Source organism: Excalfactoria chinensis, chromosome 19 (genome assembly GCF_039878825.1).
Source record: "Excalfactoria chinensis isolate bCotChi1 chromosome 19, bCotChi1.hap2, whole genome shotgun sequence".
NCBI lineage: Eukaryota > Metazoa > Chordata > Aves > Galliformes > Phasianidae > Excalfactoria > Excalfactoria chinensis.
In genome coordinates, this window is record NC_092843.1 from 8,709,306 (window position 1) to 8,733,647 (window position 24,342).

The 24,342-nt window shown below is 42.1% G+C and overlaps 2 protein-coding genes across 9 annotated transcripts in view; one reads left to right on the forward strand and one right to left on the reverse strand.

Moving 5' to 3' along the window:
* Window positions 1-24,342, reverse strand: part of XAF1 (XIAP associated factor 1) — a 34,828-nt gene that overhangs the window by 6,218 nt on the left and 4,268 nt on the right. For 2 of the 5 annotated variants that reach the window (XM_072353934.1, XM_072353933.1), the window contains exon 1: window positions 4,930-5,607. The exons of 2 other annotated variants lie outside the window; for them this stretch is intronic. The gene's annotated coding sequence lies outside the window, so the exon portion shown is untranslated. Of the gene's footprint in view, window positions 1-4,929; window positions 5,608-6,058; window positions 6,159-24,342 lie in introns of those variants that run through there. One more of the 5 variants, XM_072353932.1, reaches the window with a different exon arrangement.
* On the forward strand, window positions 2,048-22,727 carry SLC13A5 (solute carrier family 13 member 5). Of its 4 annotated transcripts, none has more exons than XR_011905641.1 (14): window positions 2,048-2,304; window positions 3,462-3,561; window positions 4,904-5,011; window positions 7,724-7,852; window positions 8,662-8,798; window positions 10,018-10,232; window positions 11,624-11,795; window positions 13,245-13,367; window positions 13,901-14,113; window positions 14,852-14,973; window positions 15,263-15,381; window positions 16,606-16,767; window positions 17,000-17,160; window positions 18,060-18,163. XR_011905641.1 is itself a non-coding variant. In XM_072353924.1 (14 exons), exons 3-14 carry the CDS (start codon window positions 4,907-4,909, stop codon window positions 19,087-19,089), a joined length of 1,764 nt encoding a protein of 587 aa, XP_072210025.1. In that variant the 5' UTR covers window positions 2,051-2,304; window positions 3,462-3,561; window positions 4,904-4,906; the 3' UTR covers window positions 19,090-22,727. The 4 variants fall into 4 exon arrangements, 3 of the variants coding, with proteins under 3 accessions (XP_072210025.1, XP_072210026.1, XP_072210027.1); XM_072353924.1 differs by lacking the exon at window positions 17,000-17,160 and adding an exon at window positions 18,961-22,727 and having other exon boundaries at window positions 2,051-2,304; window positions 18,060-18,197; XM_072353925.1 differs by lacking the exon at window positions 17,000-17,160 and adding an exon at window positions 18,961-22,727 and having other exon boundaries at window positions 2,146-2,171; window positions 18,060-18,197.

A 24,342-nucleotide genomic window follows, 5' to 3' on the forward strand; every position in this document is an offset into this window, starting at 1 on the left:
ACTCCTCTGCCCTCTCCTGCCCACTGCAGGTGTCCACCAGGGGCACAGAGTTCCCTGAGGAGGAAGGTGGGAGGCTGCCCATCTACATCTTGTGTCATGGGGGCCCAAGTGGCAGTGGGATCCTCTCTTCATCAGAGCTTCACAGAGAGGCCTCTGGGTACAGAGACCTCCATCACTCCTTCCTGCACAGTGCAAACAGGGCCACAGGGCAGCATCTCCTTTCTATGCCAGGAGTGGCAATAACCACAGGCAGCTCTGAGGCCCCATCACCCCATGTCACTCTGCAGCTGTGCTGGCAGCAGTGCAAGTGTAGCATCAGCTTGCAGGGATTGTGGCAGCCCATCTGTAAACTCACCCCAGTAATGTTTTGTTGATAACTATGACATCACAGCTTACAAGGTTGTAGCCCAGATGAGTGCCAGCAGAGAGGGATAGGCAGCACCACGATACAAACCCTAGGGCACTTCAGGCAGAGAGGGCAGCCCCTGGCCAGCAGGGCTGCCCTGCAGGTGGTGGGCTCCACCTGCAGCTTTCCATGCCCCTGGGTTCCATGCTTTGTCACAGCTTGGCTGATGTCACCATGGCCACTGTTTTCTTAGTACGTTTTGGTCAAAGGGCTACTGGACCTCTGCTGCATGATTGGTTTGCAGCAAGCAAGGAGGGCTGGGGCATGCTGTGGCCCCCCCTCCACCTCTGGAGCAGCAGTTTCACTAGCATCCAGCCTTGCAAACCCTCCTTGAACCCATGGAGCTTGTCCAGCCAAATCAGAGTAGTGCTCATGTCACAAACAAGAACTGCCAGCTGGTGGAGAGAAAACATTCACCCACCAACATCATGGGCAGAAGCCCAGCATTGGTCCGACAGCCCCACCTCACTGAACCTTACATCAGGGCTGCTCAGCTCTACTCTTATAGGCTCCCAGGCCCTAGTGTTCCACCAGTTATTCCTGGACCCCTCCAGTACTTCAGTATGTGCAAGGTGAAACCTCCAGCCTGTGCTAACTGGCTTCACCTTTTCTCCCTATTCTGCCATGGCTGGGACTGTCTGATGGCATGAAGATGCCACAGGTGCAGCAAGTCCTGCCCTTCAATTGATCTCAGCTGGAGGTCATGCAGGTGTACAGGTTTACACAGGGCGCTTATAAAAGAATGTAATTTAAAGAGAAACAGAATTTCATATCTTTGTACCAGTACTCATATCTCCAGGATCTCCTGATGAAGTCCTAGCATTTCATGTACCTGTTATTGCAACTGATACCTCACAGAAATGTGAAGTAAGGAGCTCTTCCCTGATGCTACAGACCCTACCAGGTGTGGAATTGTAGGAACAGGAGATTCAGAAATTATGAGTTGACCTTCTCTATCTGTAAAGCAGGGCAATAATATTAACGCTTCTATTTTGCAGAGGTATTGGGAAAAGTCATTCACTAGTGTTTGTATAATATAACGTGAAGTTGCATGCAACAGATGTCCTGGATGTTAGTCAGAAATTAGTCTGGTTCAGTTCCCATCCCAAAAAACACTCTCTGTCCCCCATTCCTCTCTGGGAAAAAGAGAGAAAAAAAAAAGGGGGGGGGGGGGGGGGTGGAAAGAAAAGGGAACAAAAAAGGAAGAAGATAAGCATGGAAGACATGTAAGCCATTATCTAGATCTGGGAATAATGAATGTTTGTATGAATTTTGTGATACAAATTATGTAATGAAGCAGAGAAGAGTCTTTTGAACAAATATGTTAATTAGATGGTAGCTAAGGGAGAGGTTACAGGATTGCCAGTTCCAAATCAAAGATTTTATGTCATTTTCTTTATTTTTTTCACCCTTCTTTTTTGTAGTCATTAGTCTACGCTACTTTTTAATGTGGTGCACATTTTAATATGCTTTAGGGTTTCTTGCAAACTATATGAGAAATACCAATTCTAGGTCAAGAATGCCTGATCAGCAACACACGCTGACTGAGAAAGCCCCACTGACTCAATATTCATAATGAGGGCTTTTATGTAGAGAGTTGTTGGGTACAGGGTTTGTACTGAAAGGACTGTTCGTTCAGAGTCTGAAAAGCTTTTCTTGGAAAAATATCAGATGCTCCACTGGGAACTTAGTTGAAAGTTACTCCTAAACAACAGAGCGGACCGGCAGTGGCTATGGAAGTACTGATTGGAAGGAAAAGCAGAAAGTAAGGAAGCAGTGATATCTGCTGAATGCTGGAAATAACTCTTTCAATTTAAATTCTGTGTAAACTTGCAGTGCGTACCATAATTGTACAAGACCTCTTCTAGGCATCTTTTTAATGCAAGCGGCACATGGAGGTAAGTTCTGCACTAGCTGTTTTTTAAAATGAAATTTTCAAAAGGCTCTATGGAAGACTGATGTTTTTCTGCTGTCCTAGAATGCCTTAACATCAGCTGTTTTGATTTTTATTTCTCAGTGCCAAGTATTAGAGGTCTTACAGACCTCATTTAATACAATTTTGTTAATCTCTTTTATCTCTGTGTGTTGCATGGAGCCTGCAACACTGAAATAACTTTAAAATGAAACTGAAGAGTTTTTGTCTTGAGAGGAATAGCAGCTATCTAGATCAAATAGATTGCTCTTTAAACAAGCAAACTGTACTTGTATACTTGGGCAGCATCTGAATTAAAGGCAGAAAATACATTTATCTGTAATTCTATGCATCCTTGCCACAGACCATTCATCTCCAGCAATAACGAGACTAATTGGGATGAATGGCACATAGTGATAAGAAAAATCAGAAAAGTAGCTCCTTATACTAAAATTTTCATTTTTCTTATTTTTTCCACCTGGACTGTTGATCCTGGAATTCCTGCTTCCCAAGAAGACTTGACATTTTCTGAGTGAAACTCTTTACAGTGACTCACACTGTATGTAAATGGCATTTGTTCTGGTATCTATAATACAAAAAGGAAGATCACAAGGCTCTACATGTCACTGACAATGTTGCTAAACTCATCTATGAACCCGCTGTCTTTAAAGGAGCTGACTGTTTCTGCTTCTGTTACTCAACCCATTCAAGCTATAACTGGCCCGGTTTCTTGAGCTGGCTCTGAAGCTCAGTGAACACTTCATTGAATATATTTAGCTCACTAACTCAGCAGAAAACTGCTTTTTTTATTGAGTTCATTTTTTTGCCGGATCAATTGAGAGGAGAGTCCAATGAGTATAGCTAGCTAAGAAACTGCAAAACAGTTGTGCCATCAGGTGAGCTTGGCCAGTCGCTGGAAATGATCAGCCATAAGTTTAGATTTTCTGAACTCAATTTATGCTTCCCTTTCTCCTTCCAAATGTACCCCCTTCTGCTAAACACTCAGTATATGAACAGCAGAAGATAGTAAATCATATTTACATTGGTCTGTCAGACAAAGTGAATCGTATTACTATTCCTCTAGAGTTAACTCCTTCCATTTTCTCATTTAAGTGCTTGTTGTCCTTTTTCTTTGTTGACTAGGGAGTGTTTTTCACTGGAGGCTGGACACAGGAATGCAGGTTTTGGCTGATTCCTCACTTCCTGCTAGGCACTGTGCTGGTGTGAAGTTTCCTCTCTGTTGGTAAGTAACCCAGGGGGATTGCTGCTAAAAGTTTGAATATTTGGAATCTGTACAGATCCAGCTGGCTACCGTTTTCCTTAATGAACATTAATTGCTTTTACAAACAGAACAGTAACATTGGAGTGACTTGCTTCAAACTTCAATCACTCAAGATCCTTTGCTCAACAGAGGACAGGAGCAAAACTTATAGTCAGAATTCCCCCATTACTTGCTGTAGAATCTGAAATTCCTTATTTCTGACAGTAACAGCTTTGTAAGACTGTACAGAGTCCACAGGATCAAATTGTCATCTTTGCTGCCTTCCATTTCAGGTGGCTTTTGACATCACAGAAGCAGAGCAAAAATTATCAACAATTCTTTGTCTAGTGCCCAATCCCTCCCCCCTCCACTCCAATCATTTCTTTCTGCCACATGAACAGTGCCGGCCATCCTCTCAGAAGTGCCATCACTTCCGATTCTTTATAGGCTAAACTGTAGAGAAATCACTGAAACGCCGCAGCTTTAAAATAACTTTTTTGGTTAATCTTTCTGAGTTATTTTTAACTCAGATCACAGAGGCAAAATCTCTCACAAAATAACAGGCAGTGAAACACAGCCATGCATGCCTGCACAGACCTTTGTTTTAGGGAGATCCCCACTGCAGGATTAACTCTGCATTTCCCCTAGCTACTGTGTAATGAGAGATGGTCCTCCCTTGCCATCAACCTGTGCATCCAACACCTAGAGAAGGCTGGGCCAGCATTTGGTCCTGCAGATACGGTGCTCTAGGAGAATCGGTGGTCACTGGCAGCTTTTTGCAGGCACTATGAACAGAGATTTTCCTGAACGTTCTCCCAGTTGTGGTGATCATTTGGAACACAGCTATTGAGCTGCTTTCCTTATTCGCAGAGAGGAATGGAGAGCGGGGAAAGCCCCACGTTATGGACAGGACCCCATACGGACCGAGCTGGTGGATTCGGCCTCGCTCAGGGTCCCGCCGAGATCTCCCACCTATCGGACAGGGCCTGTGAACACCAGCTCCGCGTCCCCCAGCGCTGCCTGCGGGAGGGAGGAACCGCAGGGCTGCTCGACCCCACTCGGTGGGGCGGGCGCGGGGCAGGCTGGCTGGGCTGGCGCCCGACAGCATCTCCCTGCCCGCTGTCTCGCTCGCGGGCCGTGTCCGCACCGCTCCGCGCAAGCCCGGCCCCGTCCGGGGAGCGGGCGGACCCGGTGTCCCATCAGGGCGCGGGCGGGTCGCGCCGCACCCCGCCATGTCCCTCCCGCTGCAGCCCTGCCGTCCACTACTTAAAGCGGCGGGAAGCGTACGGCGTGCTGCTCGCGTCCTGTCCGTGTTTCCCCACAGAAGATGGCCCCGACGTGCCCACGAACCCTGCTGAAGTACCGCTCCTTGGCCATCCTCTTGTTCGCACCGCTGCTGCTGCTGCCGCTGCCGATAACTGTGCCCACGCGGGTAAGTGCCTGCGGGGTCCGTGTGGGGAGCCCCTGCCCCACCGGAACCCACCCACTCTCCGCCCCCAGGGCCGAGCCCCGCAGCCGCCCCTGACCTGGCGCGTCAGGTTGGCGCGGTTCGAGCTTGCTGGGCGCCCGGCCTCCTCGTCTCCCTCGTGTGAGGATCCCTCAGCGCGGGCGGGCGCTGCCCTGTGAGAATGAGCGCTGTCCGCTCAGTCCCCGGCACTGATCTCCTTCGCCACCTGAGCGGGAACTGGAGGGAGCAGCGCCTTCCTGCACCCCGTCCCAGAGGACTTTCTTCACTGTTAGTCTCTGTGTCCTGGGGCTCAGGGCTGTGTCCTACTGCTTTTGCTCCGAATGGTGCTGGTGCTAGGTAGTGGAGCTCACATAAGGAGCCCAAACAGGAGCCCCGTGCCCATCTGTTCATTCAAATGCCTGTGCTAGGACCTGAGCTCCCTCCAACCCAACCCATCTTGCAAATTGGATACAATTCTTTTTGACCCAGAGATAAAAACATGCATGGTTGGCTTGGACGTGTAGAGTTGCACTCCAGGTTATCTACGATTACAGGTCAGTGGGCAGTTAGGGAGCTGAAAGGCGGGGTCTTCTGGGCTCTCCAGGCCTGTTGCTGAGACACTGAGATGCTTTTAAGAGTGCTTCTGAGTGCCATTCTTCATCCAGTGAAGCAGTAGGAAGCCATGCACTGCGTGCTATGCAGTGATTATAAGATGGGTTTGAATATAGTGTACTCACATCTATCGTCCTCTGGTGATAGGGGTGTCACAGCTCCTTTGCTTTCAGTGCAGCTACACTAACATGAAGCTGGAATGAGCTACTAAGAATTTTATCTTTAAAACCTTGTAGCGTTCTTGGGAAAATGTGAAACCTCTGTTTACAGTATTTTCTCCAACTAGGGCTTTAGCTACTCTAGGGCTAAATGCAGTCTTTCTTCTGAGTGTATTGATCCATATATTTTTAACTACAGAAGGAGGGTTGTGCAGGTGTATTTTAAACCTGTTTACAAACAGAATTGCCAGTCCTGGCTTACCTGTCTAATAACAGTCTCTCTCTTCACTTTAATGCTGGTGTCTTGAGGAAAGGAATTTCTGTCTGTTTGGCACTATTGTGATCAATACTAGGACAATCTCCTGGAAGAAAAAAAAAAAAAAAAAGAGTATTTCTTCAGTTTTCCAGTAATTGTAGGAATACCGTGTCAACAGTCTAATCTGGGAAATTACAGCATTGCACAATGGGAGAGTACCATTTCCATCAGTGGCTGCTTTTCAGCTCTCGATGAGAAGACAAGTCATAGTGATTGCTCTGGGATATCCAGACACACCAAGGAAACATTTTGTGACTACTCCCATAAATCACAGACGTCGATAGATGTGCATACAGCTACTTATTTAATCAAAGAACTTCGGTTGTTCAAACTGACTGTGATTGAGTTAATTTATAAACATCACTGTATTTTTTAACTTCACGTAAATTATTGACTCTTCACTGTACAAAGCCAGCCAGTATTGTTTTATTCAAAGTAATGTTCTCCTAGAATAGTTTGTTTGTCTTTCATCTTGTCAAATAAATTAACTACAGTCTCTTCTTGCACTTAGATACTGTTGTACAGCTTAAATTCAATCATAAGTTCACCTCATATTTATCAATGAAAGAAATAAAAATAGGATCTCTCTAATATCTTCTAGTCTCTAATATGTCTCTAATGGAACATTTCTTTCAAAACCTGACCTGCAATTAATCTCCTCTAAACCTGAGGGAAGAAAAAAAAAACAACAAACCAACTCATCCCTGTTTATAAATATAACCTTACTGCAATTTTAAAACATCACTAACACCATTTATTTTTGCAATAAAGTCCTATTTGTGCATTAGAATCAGATCCTATAAACACATACCCTAAATATGAACAAACTGAACAGAATGCTTTAACTAAAGCTTTAAAACACCATTTACTGTAGGCTAATGAATGCTTGCTTCTAACAGTTTTGAAAGTAGAAACCAAGGAAGCCTAGTTTAGAAATGTGTGACCAGTGGTATAAAGAGTCACGTTACAATAAGGGGAATCATCAGATAAACACAGTATGGTTTGGGAAAGCAAGTTAGTATCTCATATGTCCTCAGCTGCTCAAAAAAATAAGTAAATAAATGAATCTAAATGGTTATGGTTATACTTCTAAATTGTTCAGTGATACAGTTTCTGTGTTCAAGTGTATTAGTAAGACAAGCTTCAAGTACATGGGAATGTCAATCAGTCCACTCATCTATAGTAGGAAATACTCATTATTTGCATCCATTTAAAAATAGTTTACTAAAAATAGAAATGCCCAAATCTCAAACACCGTTAAAAATTCTTGGCACCTGGATGTGAAATCTGCCTACCTCAACTGCCAAGAGGTAATTGCACACTGCAAACTATACTTACCTAGCTGTGGAAAGTTTGTTTTTTTCATGCCCTACATTTTATGTAAAGGCATTAGGAAACACACCATGGTCAGAAAGACTTTTTATGCAACTGACTTCTGAACAAGACTTAAAATGTACAAGTTTAAATCCTTGTGTCCCTTCTACCTATTTCTGCGTAACTTATTAAGCTACAGACAGTTGAATGTTTGGTCCCTTTAGAAGAGGTAGCAATGTGTTTCTTATCTGTAAGAATAGTTTTCTATGCTTATATTTGTCTTCCATTATATTGCAGGAAGCCAAATGTGCATATATCATCATCATCATGGCTGTCTACTGGTGCACTGAAGTTATCCCACTGGCTGTTACTTCCCTAATGCCAGTGGTATTTTTCCCTCTGCTTGGAGTTCAGAGCTCTAAATCAGTAAGGAACAGTTCTTACTCCATCCATATCTGATAAAGGGATATCTATTGCTCTGATCCCCCACTGGTAGGAAAGCACTTAATTTCTGTGGTGTTGTTTTTGAACATGTTGATCAGAGTTGTGGTATGGGAAGATGCTGAACCAAATATGTATTTTTCCAAAATGTTAAGGATGTGGGGCTTGGGGTGGTAGAGGGAAATGTCCTCTGGGCATGGATCCTGCTGGAAAACATCCCAGTAGTGCCAGCAGTTTGTATGTTCAAAACCCACCCAATTAGAGAGCATTGCTAACATCTTCTGAGAGATTTCAGAATGCATGAGACAAACTTCCTCTGGCAGAGTAGACAGTACAATGCCAGCAAGTACACTGTGTCCCCTTTGAAGCTCATGCTGCTACAGGATAATTGGCTGTTTGTGCTAGTGGTAGGGTAGTACTTTAGCCTGTGTGAGAGACACTGCATTTAGGTACTGTAGCCCAGGTTTACTATTGGCCAGCTAACTAGTAAGGATGGGTGAGGTTGTTAGAGGTACTGGGAAATCTATTTTGGAGCTCAGCATTTCTGGTACCTACATAATACTTTGAGCCTCTACCCATCTTGGAGGTTTTTTTTTCAGTTTAGGCTGTTCAGCACTAAAAAAGGGAATTGAGTTCTGGAATCTGGAGGCAGTTCTTAGGCTGCCACTGCTCTTTCTGAGAATGTGGGGCTGAGGCATGGTGCACTAAATGGCTTTGAGAGGGAGGCAGGAAATACTAGTGAAACTAGCAAGAGGCAAGGTTTGGTCCCCTGATCTATCTTCTTTATCTTACAGGTGTGCTTGCAGTATTTAAATGACACAAATATGCTCTTTGTTGGAGGGCTGATTGTTGCAATTTCTGTTGAACGGTGGAATCTTCACAAAAGGATTGCACTGAGAGTCCTGCTGATGCTTGGGGTGAAGCCTGCACTGTAAGATTGTTACATTAGCTTTTCTTTACCTGTGTCAGTTTAGAAGAGACCTAGGTATGGCATTAAAGAGTCAGCAGAGGAGGGGAGCTCCAAGAAGCTCTTTTGTTGCACTTACACTGAGTTTCCAGAGATGAAGTTTTCTGCAGAAACAGTTTATTTACCCCTTAGCCAAAAACATTATTAATGGAAGGGCGCCTGTGACTGCAAGTTTGCTAACTGACTTCAGTGGCGTGAAAATACTTTCAGTTCTATGACAGCAGCAGTCCTTATAGTCTCTCACATTTCCCACTGGGTTCGTGGTTTGATTCTTGGATAAGATTATTCAGTGGAATTCAGTTTTCAAAACACATGAATTCACTTCTGTTTCAAATATCTAGACTGTCTGTATAGTCGTCAAAAAGGAAGAGGTTTGTCTATAATATGGCAAATGATTCATGCACAAAAAGTGTTTTATCCACTGCAAAGCAGTAAATATCTGAGTGGAATCCAAATATCTGTTCGTTCCTCTCTAAAGACAGGTGAGATAAATCATTCTCTTCCTTCTTGTTTTAGGCTGAATCTCTGCACAGCAACAAAGCTGTGGTTTCACCTGTACTGTTGCTACCCAGCTGACCTATTATTGTATGTGCTGGCATTCACAGTTCCTGTGAAATCCTTTTAACATGACCTGAAGTCATCAGTGAGGCAGGATCCCCACCAACATCTGTGTGAATGGAGACATGGACCCCAATTAAAAGCCATGTGCTCCTTCTGTCATGCTTAAGTGGTACCAGTTACACAGCCAGAAGCATTGCAAAGGTGGTGGTGGTGGTGGTGAGTGTCCAGTATCCATTAGTTTGCATCTGCAGATAAAGCTAAGTTTACAAGATGCAAAAGCAGTTTTCAGACATAATGACAATAGTCAGGGAAGCAACACAGTTTTATAGTTCACTTCTACAGAGCTGCCATTTCATTTTATTTTAATCTGGATAAATTCTGGGTTCTTGCTACTGGGAACAAGATGATGTGAACTTAATCATGTGCAATCAAGGAGCTAAATGCCTTTCTTGGATTCCTTCAGTGAAGATGGCAGAGCTAGGAGGGAGTCTGTCCCTGCTTTGTATTATCAGAGACTACGCACATCCCTTTCTGGAGTCTGCTCTCTAAATTACAGTAACTACAAAGCCTAGCAGTGTCTGTTTTCTCCTCCCTTCTCCTCTGCTTGTTTCTCTCTTTTCAGCCTCATGCTGGGGTTTATGATAGTCACTGCCTTCCTGTCCATGTGGATAAGTAACACAGCTACCACTGCTATGATGGTTCCCATTGTTCAGGCTGTCCTGGATCAAATGGACAACACAGAGAATGATGTGACCATGATGGAACAAGCAACTGGCCAAACAAATACAGTGATTGAGCTGGAGGAAAAGAATGCATCAGATCCCACTCCAGTGCAGGGTAAGGGCCTGCCAAAGGAACAAGTTGATTCCACAGAATTTGTAAGCTCAGAGCTTATATATTCAGTCCCTCCAATTTCATTGCTCTGCTGTGCAAGTACAAAGGGCTATATTATTAAATACTATTAAATATCAATCTGTAATGCCTTTCTCATTCAGAGAAGGAAGAATTGTCTTGGGGATTTTCATGGAGATGTGATTTCACTGAATTAGCAGTTTGTACAGCCATGATTCCCTGTGTGACTGTGTACAAGAATGAGTTCAAAGATTGGTAGTGCATACCAAGTCTCTCATTTCAAACCTTCTGCCTGGGACAGAAGGACTATAGGTCTGTGGAAGATGCAGTGTATGAGGCAGTTCACATGTGCCCGTCATTGACCTGTTGTGATATTGACTCAACTGCCATATTTGTTTGGACTTTGGAAGCACAGCTGTGATAAAACAGCAGTCTCTCATTTTTGGTTGTGTGATGTCTTGCTTTACTAGTGAAGGGAGAATGCACAACTGTGCAAAGCTCAGGCGCAACTGCATGTTGTTTATGTAACTCATGCAAACTCAAGAGAATACTGCTAAGTCAGAGAGTGCTCTGTAGGTTTCCTCATTGCTAACTTCCAAACAGTTGTATAATTTTGTAATTTGTCAATGCTGTTTTTTTGTGCTTATTCTTGAGTCTAAAAAACTAATGCACTTAGACTAGAGATATTAATTTTGCTGGATTTCTTTATACTTAGAAGAAACTACTTGGCTTTGCTGCTTAATTTACCTACAACATGGAATGAAAGCAGCAAATTTCAGTGAAGAATACCTATGGCTATTGTTTGTAATTGCTAAAAATTCATTGTCTCACTCAGTCCAGTCAGATTTAAGGAGTAAATTGTTAATCTCAGAGCAGAATGGGCACAGCAGCAAAATTTCACACTGATCAAAACAGTTTGTGCCAGGCCAGAATTGTGTTTGGGGTGGTTCTGTTTATTTGTTTTGTTTATTTGTTTTCTTTTGTTTATTTGTTTTCTTTTGTTTATTTGTTTTGGTTGTTTGTTGTTGTTGTTTTTCTGTCGTAGTTGCAGCTGCTAAAATTTCTTGGGTTCTTACTGTGGTATTGAAAGGATTCTTGTAATTACAATTTCTGGGTGATGGTAAGCCTCTCTGTGAAATAGGAAATTGCTGCTCAGAAACTGTGGCAACAAAATGGGCAACAGCATCCTTGGATCATGTAGAGCCAGACTATCAACCTTTATCCTCAGCACCTCATGAACACAATTCTGAAATATTTGGGGAATTATTCTGTGGGGTTTTAAAATAAAAATAAGTGGCATGCACAAACTGGAAGAACTGAGTCTTCAGGCCCTGACCCTAACTTCACCTGAGGCAAGTCATGTTCTTTGTGTTTAGCCATAAGCAATGGACAAGTTCCTGATGGCACCAGATCTTCTGAGGAAAAGAAAATGAAGAAACGTATATGTAAGGGAATGACACTGTGTGTGTGCTATGCTGCTAGCATTGGAGGAACTGCAACACTGACTGGAACAGGGCCAAACATGGTATTGAAAGGCCAGATGAATCAGTAAGTCATTCTTGCTGTTTCTTTACTTTTAATGCTGTACAGTTTTATGACCAACATATTAAAGTCATAGTAGCCATTTCAGTTGTTAAACTACTCAATAACCAGCTGATGAACTGAAAATAAGAAATGTGTGTAAAGTGATGGGCCTTATTTTTCTGCTCCAGCACTTTTTAGGTAGCTATATGATGGTACTGTAGATCTCCTGAGAAACTTAGAAATTCTTGCTAGTAATTGACAGACAACTGGCTGAATATGAGATACTGGTTCTTCTGCCTCCTCCTTTTCAAGTAAAATGCAGCACATGAACAGGGCAACTGCAGTGAGGATCTTGAGAAGAATGTATGATTAAGTCTTCTCATAAACACACTGAAAAGATGTAAGAATAGTTTAGCCACTGTTGTATTATTATTTCTCCACCCTGTGGCTGTGTAAACTACACCAATACTGTTGTAAAAGAAAGGAGTTATCTGCAAAATAATATTTTCTAAGATGGGCACTGTTGGAGTAATGGCCTGAACCACTGATTGAGCACATAGGGAAAAGACCGGGTCAGACCCGGGAGCACAGGTAAAGGCAATTCACCTGTATGACAGGAAGGGGTGGAGCCTGGCTGCACCTCTCTTAGACCTCATTTGAGGGCTGGCTGCCACTGGGGATGGGTTTCTTTCTGGAGATCCCTCTTCAGTGGAGTTTTCCCTTGTGAACCCAGAATCATCTGATATGGGTGAGCAATCTTCTTCCTTTATAGTGCTTTCCTATTGTGCTGGTCCTTCTGTCATCACACCTTTGTTGTAACACCTTTTCCATTGTATTGATCTGTCCAGTTGCTACAGAAATTAATTTAGATGCAGTCTTTTCTGCAGTGGAAATTCTGCAGGCTTTACAACAGTTGATCAACACTCCATCCTTCTACTGGAGTACTTAAGCTGCAGCAGCTATGTTATCCATTGGTTTTATCACCCAGTTGAAAATTTGCTGTTGCTACTTCTTCTCCAGTGTGGGGAAGAACAGAAAGTTGTTGTTAATAAAACTCTGGCTGCTTTATTTGTCTTCTGCTGAAGTGAGCAGAACTGCAGCTATTAACTTCAAATGAAATTCTTGTTTTCCTATTACAGTTATGAAGGGAGAGAGGGAAAAAACATCACACCATGGAATAAATGAGCAGATGTAGAGATCTTTCAGCAGTGCTTGTCTTACTGTGACCTAAAATATCTGCACGAGCTCCTGTCTGCTTTAAAGTAGAATGTAGGGAAGATTATCAGAGTATCTTTTAAGTTCTCTTCTGAAATCCAGAGCTGCCTTTCTATTCAGTCAGGCAGTTGGTATTGCTTATGATTACTGGTAATGGTTGTCCTGAATTTACATGTCTAATTGTCACCAAAACATAGTTAAGTGAGGGCAGATTACTGAATGTTTTGAGGTTAATACAGAAAGCATTTTTCTTTTCAGGTTATTCCCCAACAATAATGATGTTGTGAATTTTGCTTCCTGGTTTGGGTTTGCCTTCCCAAACATGATTCTGATGTTGGTATTAGCTTGGCTTTGGCTTCAGTGCTCTTTCATGGGATTCAAGTAAGCATTTAAATACTTCATATCATGTAAATCACTCAGCTAATGCAGATCAGGTCACTCACAAGTTTTTAGATAAAACAAAAACACTGAAGGTTATTCATTCTGTAACTGGGAGCAGTTGCATTTCATACCAACTTTTGAAATTTGGAAACTTTTTGTGTTTGGGCAGTCATAGCAAGGCAGAAATAGAAGACATTCTTAATGTTCAGAAAGAACTGTATTTTTCAATTTAAAATCTGAGAATTTCAGTCCTAGAAGAGCATGCGTATATTTTGCTGCCCTTGATTCAACACTGGGTTTTTCATACTAGGTTGTACCAAATTGGAGAGACTTACATTCATTCACAGACTCCAATTTTCTGTGAAATTTGGCATGTGCATGTGAAATACTGTGACACTGCTATCATTTATCTGTTCCTGCCCTCTGCTTTAGTCTGTGCCTGTCTGAAGAAGGTACAGCTTCAGTGTGGAAAGCATGGTAAATTCCTGCAGTGTGTTAACGCTTACAGTGTTTTCTTCTTTCTTTTCTTAAAGCTTTAAAAAAAGCTGGGGATGTGGGACAGTGAGAACTGCTAAAGAAAAAGCTGCATACAATGTGCTGAAAGCAGAAATGAAGAAATTAGGCCCTATCTCTTATGCTGAATTCAATGTCCTCATAATGTTTGCTCTGCTGGTGCTCTTGTGGTTTTCCAGACACCCAGGCTTTGTAAAAGGCTGGGCTAGCAGCCTCTTCCCAGAAGGAGAAAAGTAAGTTTTGAGGTTTTTTCATTCTGTACTTCCCTGGATGGGAATCAGATTCCCATTCTCTTATTCCGTTTTGACTGTTCATTCCAACCGTATTTTGTTTGTTGGGCTGGATCCTCTTAGGCATGAGATCTACAAATTGACAGTTTGTATTGCAGTGAAGGCTGAGGACTGGAACACTGAGCAAGCTGAGCTTCCTAAAGGAAGATAAAATTCTGCAATGCTTGCCTATGTCATGCAGAAGTACATGTCAGTGTTTTCTTTGTATGAGTTACAATTAGCTGTGGTTTTTAAGTATTTGGTACTATCATCTCTAAAAAAAGAAGAGCATGCATAGAAATGCCTGGGAAATGAATTACTTCCTTTGAGTAGCTTCTTCACCTAGTATTATATACTGTGGCATATTAAGAACATAACATGTGCAACAGGAAAATATTTCAGGTAATTTTCTTGCAAATCACTGGAATACAGGCTTTGAGTCTTGGCTTCCTCCCAGAGAGGTAACCCTGCCCACGGAGGTTATTTTCATACATGATTTTGATTAGTAGTGTGCTAATTTCATTTATGATGTTTTTGCTGTGGCGGGTCTAAGATACCTCGGTCATGAACTTGCAATCTGTTTTGCTAATATATAGGCCCCAAGCAGAATGAGAAGGAACATTGATTTCAATGCTGGAAGGCAGGCATCTTCTGGAAGACAGATGTCTTATTTTCTAAGCTATCTTCTCTTTTCTTCTTTAGATATATCACTGATTCTGCTCCTGCTGTGTTTATTGCCCTGCTACTGTTTATCCTTCCTGCTAATAAACCCAAATTCATAGGCTGGAATTCAAGCATGTCTGACACTGAACAGACTGAAGAAGGTATTTAAAAGAGGCATTGTAATGTTGTGAAAGTTACTCCATTCCAGCTAACATGGTAGAAACAAACTCCTGATTTGCATGCATTTCTTCAAGGTACCTCATTTTACAAACATCCTGTGCAGGGCTGGGGCAAGCTCCCTGTTTGTATGTGTTATTCTTACTCTTACGTGTGCAGGTTTGTCAGTAACATACCTCTGCCTGCTGGATCTTTCCCTTGTATCTTAAAAAACTGGAGACAAAATGGCTTCACTCTCCTGAAATATATTCTGCTTTTCATTTCTCACTTCAGATATTAAAAAGCCATTTTTATCAGCCCCACTGCTAGAATGGAATGTGGTTCAGAAGAAGATGCCCTGGAGCATCGTGCTGCTGCTGGGAGGAGGTTTTGCTTTGGCTGATGCAAGTGCAGTATGTTCTGATATTTATTTTTCTCTAACTCAGAGGTGGACTTGTCTGGTTTGCTTTCCTGTCCTGTATCACTGGGCATGCACTCAAAGCCAAACTCAGTAGAAATGTTTGCATCTGGAGGTAGACAAAAATTAGCAAAAATTAAGAGGAAAGGTGAATATTTCTGACTCTTTTTCAGGAACTTGCATGCTCTGATCAAATTTGTCGAATTTATCTGAGCCCTGGATGTCTTGGGACCTTCACTGGCTGCACAGACAAAAAGAGTAGCTTTTCTTATTTGTATTGTCATTCTGATCCCATCCCTGACTAGAAAAAATAGGAGCATAAATAACATTTAAAAGATTCCCAGAACCATTTGAAGTTTGCTCAAAAGACATTAATCTTCAGATTTAAACCAAACTTTCTGAACAGTTCAGGAAGAAAATGATTGTGAGAAGATATTTTCAAACAATCACATATGGTGGGATTTCTTGAATCTATTGTGACTGGCTGTTGCTAGGCAATATGCTGTACTCTGTAAGCCCATTGTTTAATGAATTCACAGAAAAGGCAGCTGAATTCCACAATCAGGAAGGGATCTTGAGGCAAACTATGCTCTTTACTTCATTGTACTAAGATGCATCCTAGGTCATAGCCTTAGATAACAAGAGTGTCATGCTTTAGAGAAGTTTGTATTCAGATCTAAGTTTTGTGCCTACACAGTTTTTAAACAATGGGATAAATTAAAGCTCTGGTCTGTTACATTCATCTACATTCACCATATGTACACTGTTAAAGTTCTAGAACACTACAAGCTATCAAGTCAAAGGCTCTGTAAGCTCTTTGATTCAATTTCTATCTATTCATAACATAGGATATTCAACAGCATCGTTATCTTCAGAAACATTAAAAATGCATTCTAGGAACCTTGTGAGTGATTCATTAAGTATTTGCAGTAGTCCCACAATAATTATTTCCGCTTTGTAGAAAAAGAATAAATAACCAAAACATGAACAAGTATTTGGGTTCTAGGAAAATCAGAGAAGTGTGGCTGAGTGTTATGTCCAGTTGGCAAGGAATTCCTTTTAGTGTTTGTGACAGATTATTGTACTTTCATGAGGGGCAGTTATATAATTCAAGAGCCATTTAGCATTATCTGTTAGGAACATTACACATAATGAGTTTCTGCTCCCAAGCCAGGGAGTCTAAACCTCACTGAAAGGAATACTTTTTTTTTCTTATCAGAACTCTGGACTCTCAGCTTGGCTGGGTCATCAGATGACTCCGTTAGGATCTATTCCACCCTGGTCCATTGCAACGGTACTTTCCCTTATTATAGCTGTCTTCACTGAATGCACCAGTAATGTTGCCACAGCCACCCTCTTCCTACCTGTCTTTTCATCCATGGTAAGATTACTTAAATCTTGTTATGCTATTAACTGACAGATCAGGAGTAAACAGACAGTCTCTAGTGGCAAAACAACATCGTATTTACTATCTTGAATTTTGCTTTAATGTCACTCTGAAATCCAGCAACAAAATAGTCCATCTGACAGTATATTCTAATAGACAGTGACTTAATCTGGTGTTGGTAGACAGAGTCAAATTTATATCCCTAACATTACTGCTATGTTTATAGTGTTGTAAGCAGATGGGCAGTGGGAATGCAGACTTCATCCAGTCTTTGACCTGTCCATACATCTGAAGTCTGAGATACTGGCTTACTGGGGCAAGAAGCTAATTCAGGAAGCCACCTGAAGCCTGCCAGAAGGAATGCTCCTTGGCTGTGGAGAAAGTGAAGTGAGAGTCACTTTTTTAATACAGATCACACTACATCAGTTATTTTGGATCACTTCATATTTGAGCCATCAACTCAGAACTGGAAAATCTAAACCAAACAAAAAAAAAAAAAATATACCCACTGCTTTCTTCTATTCATCCCTTTGGATGGTTCCTTTCTCTTCATCATTTACACTAGAATACAGGAAGTGGTGGGCTTGATCTCTAGAAATACATCGTTTTCTGTATTAAGACAGAACAGTTTTAAACCTTAGGGAGGAAAACCTGGTAAATTTTGCTGTAAAAGCATTTGCAAGTGCTACCTTTTCTAACCAGAATGGAAATGCAAGCATGAAGGAAAAAAATAGGATATTTTGTTATTTAACTTGGAAAGTACAGCCACTTTATTCTAAGTTATTTCATCAGGGTTGAACTGCCAAATAAAGGTGCTGTGCTCCTAGTCACTGCAGTTCTGAGTCCCACAAAGTTTATGTAACGTCTAAAAGTGTTACTCTCCATGCTTTGTAATTATAGTTCCATCCTTGTATTAACCCAGCAAACACTCTAAAAATGCAGTCCAGGGTCAAAGAAAAGATTGCTGGGTAATTTTGACCAGAACTCCAAATTATACCATAGAGCAATGAGAAAGAATCAAGCACTCTTTTAAGTACTGCGGGAGAGAGAAACCAAAGTTATCTTTAAGCACGTGTAGATTCCATAATAAAATGCTTGAAAATTACTCTGGTGATGTAATACCAGGGAATTAACTGAACCTGTGTGTCTCAGAGGTCTGGGAAATGTGGGTTTGATTTTTTGTTGCTTTTTGGTGATTTTTTAAAAAAAAGAAAACAAAAAAACAAACAAACAAACAAACAAAAAAACCCACTTCTAACTTGATAATTGTCTTTGTTTTGTTGCAGGCCACATCTGTCAAGATCCACCCTTTATATGTTATGCTGCCGGGTACTCTGAGCGCTTCATTTGCCTTCATGCTGCCTGTTGCAACACCTCCAAATGCAATAGTGTTTTCCTATGGCCATATCCGGGTTTTGGATATGGTAAGATAATAACTGCCTGGTCTCTCATCTGAAGCTCTCCATTGTACTTCCCCTGAAATATGACAAGAGTTTAATTTTCTTGGCCTAATATTTACAAAGTACCTGAGAGCTCATATGGGCTGTAACTAATACCTTATGCCTTCCTCTTTACTGCTGCAAAGATTTGCATCTCTGCAGCAGCATTACCTTTCTCATAGATTTGGCAGACATACTGTCTGGTCCAACTGAAATTCAAACCTGGCAAGTGTAAGTCTCTTAAACACAAAGGGCTTAAAATGCAGCTGGTGCTTTCCAGTGTCTTCTGGGGCTTTTGCAAAGGTAGATAAAAGTGCTGCAAGATTGAAGGTAACAAGTCTAGTTGCCCTGGACTTTGGTCCTCTGGCTGCCTGTGGATCACACAGTACCACATTCTGTGCTGAACATGCAAACATGATCAGTTTTCTGACTGAAGACTGACTGAAGGGCACGGAAGCTACTCTTTAACTAGTAAGAACAACTTCTTGATAGTCTATTAAATCTCCTGGACCTTTTGAAGAGCAAAGCATTCAAAGGCTTTGGACAGTGTGTTCCCTGGTATTTCTACCTAAGCAAGAACATAGGGCAGTGGGTACTGTGGCTATTGTATGTGCTTTAATTTGACCGTGGTTTTTGTTTGTTTGTTTGTTTTGTGTTTTTTTGTTTGTTTGTTTTTTTGTACAAATATGTCTTGCTATAATTTGCTGTGCTGATTTTTGGTTGTTGGTTTGAACTTTCATCTTTCTAGGTTAGGTCTGGAATAGTAATGAATATCATTGGAGTCTTCTGTATCACACTGGCAATCAACACATGGGGAAGACCTATATTTGAGCTGGACACTTTCCCAACGTGGGCAAACAGCACAACTAATCAGTGAGCAATGAAGAACAATGAAGAATTCATATGTTATAGAAGGAAAGACCCCTTAATCCTACTTCCTATTGCCTGAAGCAATATATAGAGCCTTGTCACCATTTCAGATCCAGTGTTAGGTGCTACCTTCTGGGAGTCACGCAACAGATCAAGTATGAACGAACTCATTACAGTCATGCTGGAGACAAATGTGCTGTTTAATTATGCAACCCTAAGGATGGTATGTTGGGATCATAAGTATGATCAAGTGATTCACTGCATTTTCAACCAAGGTCAAGATTTAGAATTTATCTAATTTTATTTAATAAAGAGAGAGTAAGCTGTTGTATCAAATAGTTTGGACTATTTTATCACTGGTATATTCTTGTAAATCATTGTCACTGGACCCGGTTAAGAGCTGACAATTCATTAACTGCTACATATATCAACAAGTCAGCAGCTGTACAGAGAAATTCCTGATGTCACCTATTTAGTGTGAAGTTTGTTATATTTTAGTCTGGACTTAGACTTGTGGCAGACTCTTTCCAAGTCAACATGCAAATGTTTTTCATCACCTTGTTTTCATTCCCAGATCTCACTGCATTTAGACACCATTACTGAGGGTCAGGATAACGTGATGCCATGCTGGTCACGATTCTGTTGATGTCTTGAGCAATTATGCTGACTGTGTGTCCCTTGCACCATGGCACTGGCAGGACCAAAGATCTTTCCTCCCTTGGTTCCAGGTACATGTGGTTTCACATGCCAACCAGTGCATTGTTAGTGCCAGCTTGGGAATGACTGGTGGAATATAGGACTTCAAACCTACTGGGAAAGCTCCTGGATTAGCCCTTGATTCATCTTATTGATTAACTGTAGAATTTTGTAGTGGAAACAAGGCAAGAGAGAGGCTCAAACTGAAGGCCTTGCAAACAATAAAGGGCGCAGATGATAGGGCTTATGCTGACTGTGTACCTGTTCATGTTATTTCTGAAGCAGAAGTCTATCAGAAGATTAGTGTTGGGCTAGGTGTATCTTGTCATTGTACATGAATATATTTGTTTAGCCTTGAAGATGAAGTTGGGATGTAAGGCACTGTATTGCAGTGGACACATCTATGACCATGACTGAAGTTTTGTTTCTGGATTTGCTGTACAACCTCAAGCAAGTCAGTTTATCTCTTTTGTCTTTGTTTCCCATTCTGAAAAGATGATACAGTACTTATCTACCTCATAGCATGTTGTGAAGAAATAAGGGTGAACTTCAAAGGTAGTTTTCCACCATGTTGAGCGGGGGGCCAGGGAGGAAGCAACATCTGGCCTCTGTCACTGTAATGTGTGTAGAATATTCAACAGTTTTGTAGTTAACATGAATGTTCTTTACATAACTGTAAAACTATTCATGTTTTGTCTTTAAAAGTGAGTCAAGTATATATTCACAAGATCACTAGATGCTTTTCTGAGCTGATTTGAGTTTCTTGCTTTTATCTTCTATGGTCTTTCAACATGCTGGGCACTATAAACTCTCCACTGACTGGTTCTTGGTACCTCCAACAGCACTGTCTACCCAGTTGGCTGCATATGGTGTAGCCTCATACCTCTTCCATGGAATGCTGGGACGTGGATAAACACTTGCAAAGTTTGTCTAAGCAAAAGAGTAGGTCTAGTGCCAAGAAATGGCTTCGTCACAAGTATTGGTCACTACCTGAAGGTTATCACAGTATTCATTTGAAGGAAGTATAGCCAGAACCAACTAAGCACCTTTTGTGCTTTGGAAATCATTACTTAATGCCAACTTGCAACTAGGTATCTACAGTTGCACCTGAGAAAGTGACTTTGTTTGTTGATAGTCCTCATAATACAAGGACATTTCATCACTGCAAGATACTTCATAGTGTTGATCTTGCAATGGTGGTCCTTGTGTGGCTGGGTAACATTGAGCTTGCCTGTCTCAATTTATATAGACCCAGATTCCTCAAAAAATGGTTTCAGCTTGAAGGTGTAGGACAGGTATTTCCCTCTCCTGTTTACAGAAAGGAATGTTCTGAAAGTATTTTGAAGAGGAGAAAGTGTCCTCCTCTCAGCTAGGGAAGAGCTTTCTTCTGTTGTTATGCAAGTAGAAAACAAATGTGTTACTTTCTGGAATGGTTACAGTGGGTGAGTTACTGACAGAAGTGCCAGATCAGGGAGGAAAGTACTTATGGTAAATTAAAGAAAGAACTCTGACTTTATTATAAATGTGGTATGCTTGACGTGTCACCTTGTTGCCTTTTTGATCTTAAGTATTTCCCTCTGAGACATCCTCATGACATCTTATAAATGATGGATATTCAATTTAAATGGCAACTTGCAGAATTAGAGTCAGGCAACTAAAATATTGCTAGGACTGTCTTCTATCTGGCACAGATTTTCTCCTGCGTGACACAGCAGACCACCTGTTTCTGCGTTACCTTCCACTGTAGCATAGTATTGCTCCAGTATGGTCCACAGTGGTACACACCATAGAAAATAAGTGCAAAACAGAGATTTCAACACTGCTTTAACTATCTTCAGACCTATAAATCAGTGCTTCCTTTCATCAACTAATTGATAACCTGAGTTTCCACCTTTGAAAATGCTCAGGCAGAACCAAAGTATACACTGCAAGCTGACCTTTTCACTCCACAGTAAAAGATGATAGGAATCTAAGAAACACAGCAGCTTTTTAAGAAATACACTTGCACAAAGTCTACAGAATAATGGGTGCAAACACATTTTTCTTCAGTATCAAGCATGCATGTCGTCCTGCTCCTGTGCCTGAGTAAATAAATGTGTTATTTACAATAGGTAATGCAAGGACAATTGCTTTGTTACTGGAGGTAGGTTACGTTCGTCTTCCAGCACTACAGGATAAGTATCATTAGACTTTCCCATCTTACATGGCAGTTATTTTTCTTCTAATCAAAGTCTTTCAGCTTTATGTACAAGTTGCCTTTAGATGGTAGCATAAAATAATCCCTTTTCCTCCCACTTCAAAGCATTGACCACCAAAACACAAAGAAAGCATGGGAGGATCTTAGTGTGGACCTACTTAGTACAAGTTAGTCAGCCATACTGAACCAGCAAATACTTCCTGTTTTATCATGTGTGATGTGACAAAACTACAGCCCTGCATATTTGGAGGTCATTTGGAAAGTCATTTGCTGTAAGATGATTAGGAATTGCTAAACAGTGCTTTTAAAAATAGATTTGAACAGAGGAAAAATATTTTGTGGTCCAGCTAGGTGTCTCTGTTTGTTTGTTTTCCTGTGGCGCTGTGTCAACTGCACGTCAGTTACAGCGTAAGTGTAGATTGTCTATTTTCATAAACTCATCCAGGTCAGAATATGAGCCTCTTAAGACATTATTTTATCGATGAGCCAAACATTATTTTATAGCCAGTCCATACCATTGACAGAACTGAGTGTACCAGATACCAGAACAGCCAACATGTGTGAACGATTCTTTGTGAACAATAATGTGGGTTGGGTCTTCACAAATACTTTGGCAAGCAAATTGAATATCAAATTTTCCATCAGAAATAAAATTAATATTATTTTTCAATTAAGCATTGATATTTCTGGAACAAGTATGCGATTTCTTCAACAGTTTCTCCTGGTCATAGGGTAAAATAAAATTTCCTCTGAAGGTGGTGGAGGCTTTAGCTCCTTTTTTAACAAAAGCTGGGGAAAAAATCCCAACAACTTACACTTTCCTGAGTAGCCCCTTAACCTCAACTGTCTTATGATGTCTTGTTTCAGAGCTTACCCTTTACTCTTTTTATCCACGACTGTCTATATATGTGAGTTAGATCAATCATAGAATCACAGTCATAGAATCACCAGGGTTGGAAAAGACCTAAAAGATCATCCAGTCCAACCGTTCACCTATTACCAACAGCTCCCACTAAACCATGTCCCTCAACACAACATCCAGTCGTTCCTTGAACACCCCCAGGGTCAGTGATTCCACCACCTCCCTGGGCAGTCCATTCCAGTGCCTGGCCACCCTTTCTGAGAAGTAATACTTCCTATTGTCCAGCTTGAATCTCCCCTGCCGCAGCTTGAAACCATTGCCTCTAGTCCTATCAATAACGACATGAGAGAAGAGGCCGACCCCCAGCTCACTACAACCTCCCTTCAGGAAGTTAGAGAGCAATGAGGTCTCCCCCGAGCTTCCTCTTCTCCAGACTGAACATTCCCAGCTCCTTCAGCCTCTCCTCATAAGCCCTGTGCTCCAGATCCCTCACCAGCTTTGTTGCCCTTCTTTGAACACATTCCAGGGCCTCAGTGTCTTTCTTGCAATGAGGGGCCCAAAGCTGGACACAGAACTTGAGGTGAGGCCTCACCAGTGCTGAGTACAGGGGAATCACTTCTCTGCTCCTGCTGGCAACACTGTTTCTGATGCAAGCCAGGATGCCCTTGGCCATCTTGCTCACCTGGGCACACTGTCGGCTCATGTTCAGCCGAGCATCAATCAATACCCCCAGGTCCATTTCCTCAACACAGTCTTCCAGCCACTCTGCCCCCGAGCCTGTAGTGTCGCCCGGGGTTGTAGCCGAAATACAGGACCCGGCATTTGGTCTTGTTGAACCTCATCCCGTTGGCTTCAGTCCAGCTCTCCAGCCTGTCCAGATCCCTCTGTAGGGCCTCGCTACCCCCAGGCAGATCCACACTTCCAGCCAATTTGGTGTCATCTGCGAACTTACTGAGGGTGCACTCGATGCCCTCATCGAGGTCATCAATAAAGATGTTGAAGAGGACAGGCCCCAGCACTGACCTCTGGGGAACACCACTCGTGGCTGGTCGCCAGCTGGATTGAACTCCATTTACCACCACTCTCTGAGCCCGGCCCTCCAGCCAGCTCCTTACCCAGCCTAGAGTGTACTCATCCAAGCCACGGGCTGCCAGCTTCTGCAAGAGAATACTGTGGGAGACAGTGTCAAAGGCTTTGCTGAAGTCCAGGTAGACCACATCAGCTGCCCTTTCCCTCATCCAGCAGATGGGTCACTAGATCATAGAAGGAGATCAGGTTGGTCAAACAGGACCTGCCCTTCATGAACCCATGCTGGCTAGGCCTGATCCCCCGGTCATCCCGCACATACTGCATGATATCCCACAAGACAATCTGCTCCATAACCTTCCCTGGCACCGAGGTCAGGCTAACAGGCAAGCAGGTCCCTGCACTGATCCCTGAGGTACACTACTTGCTATCATTCTCCACTTGGACACTGAGCCATTGACCACAATTCCCCGAGTCCA

What these genes read in the sequence shown, in the direction of transcription:
- SLC13A5 (XM_072353924.1), top strand. Translation starts at nt 4,907, where the DNA reads ATGGCCCCGACGTGCCCACGAACCCTGCTGAAGTACCGCTCCTTGGCC. An exon ending in AGATCCCACTCCAGTGCAGG is followed by an intron (nt 10,233 to 11,623) that starts GTAAGGGCCTGC and finishes CTTTGTGTTTAG; the next exon opens with CCATAAGCAATGGACAAGTT. An exon ending in TACCTGTCTTTTCATCCATG is followed by an intron (nt 16,768 to 18,059) that starts GTAAGATTACTT and finishes GTTTTGTTGCAG; the next exon opens with GCCACATCTGTCAAGATCCA.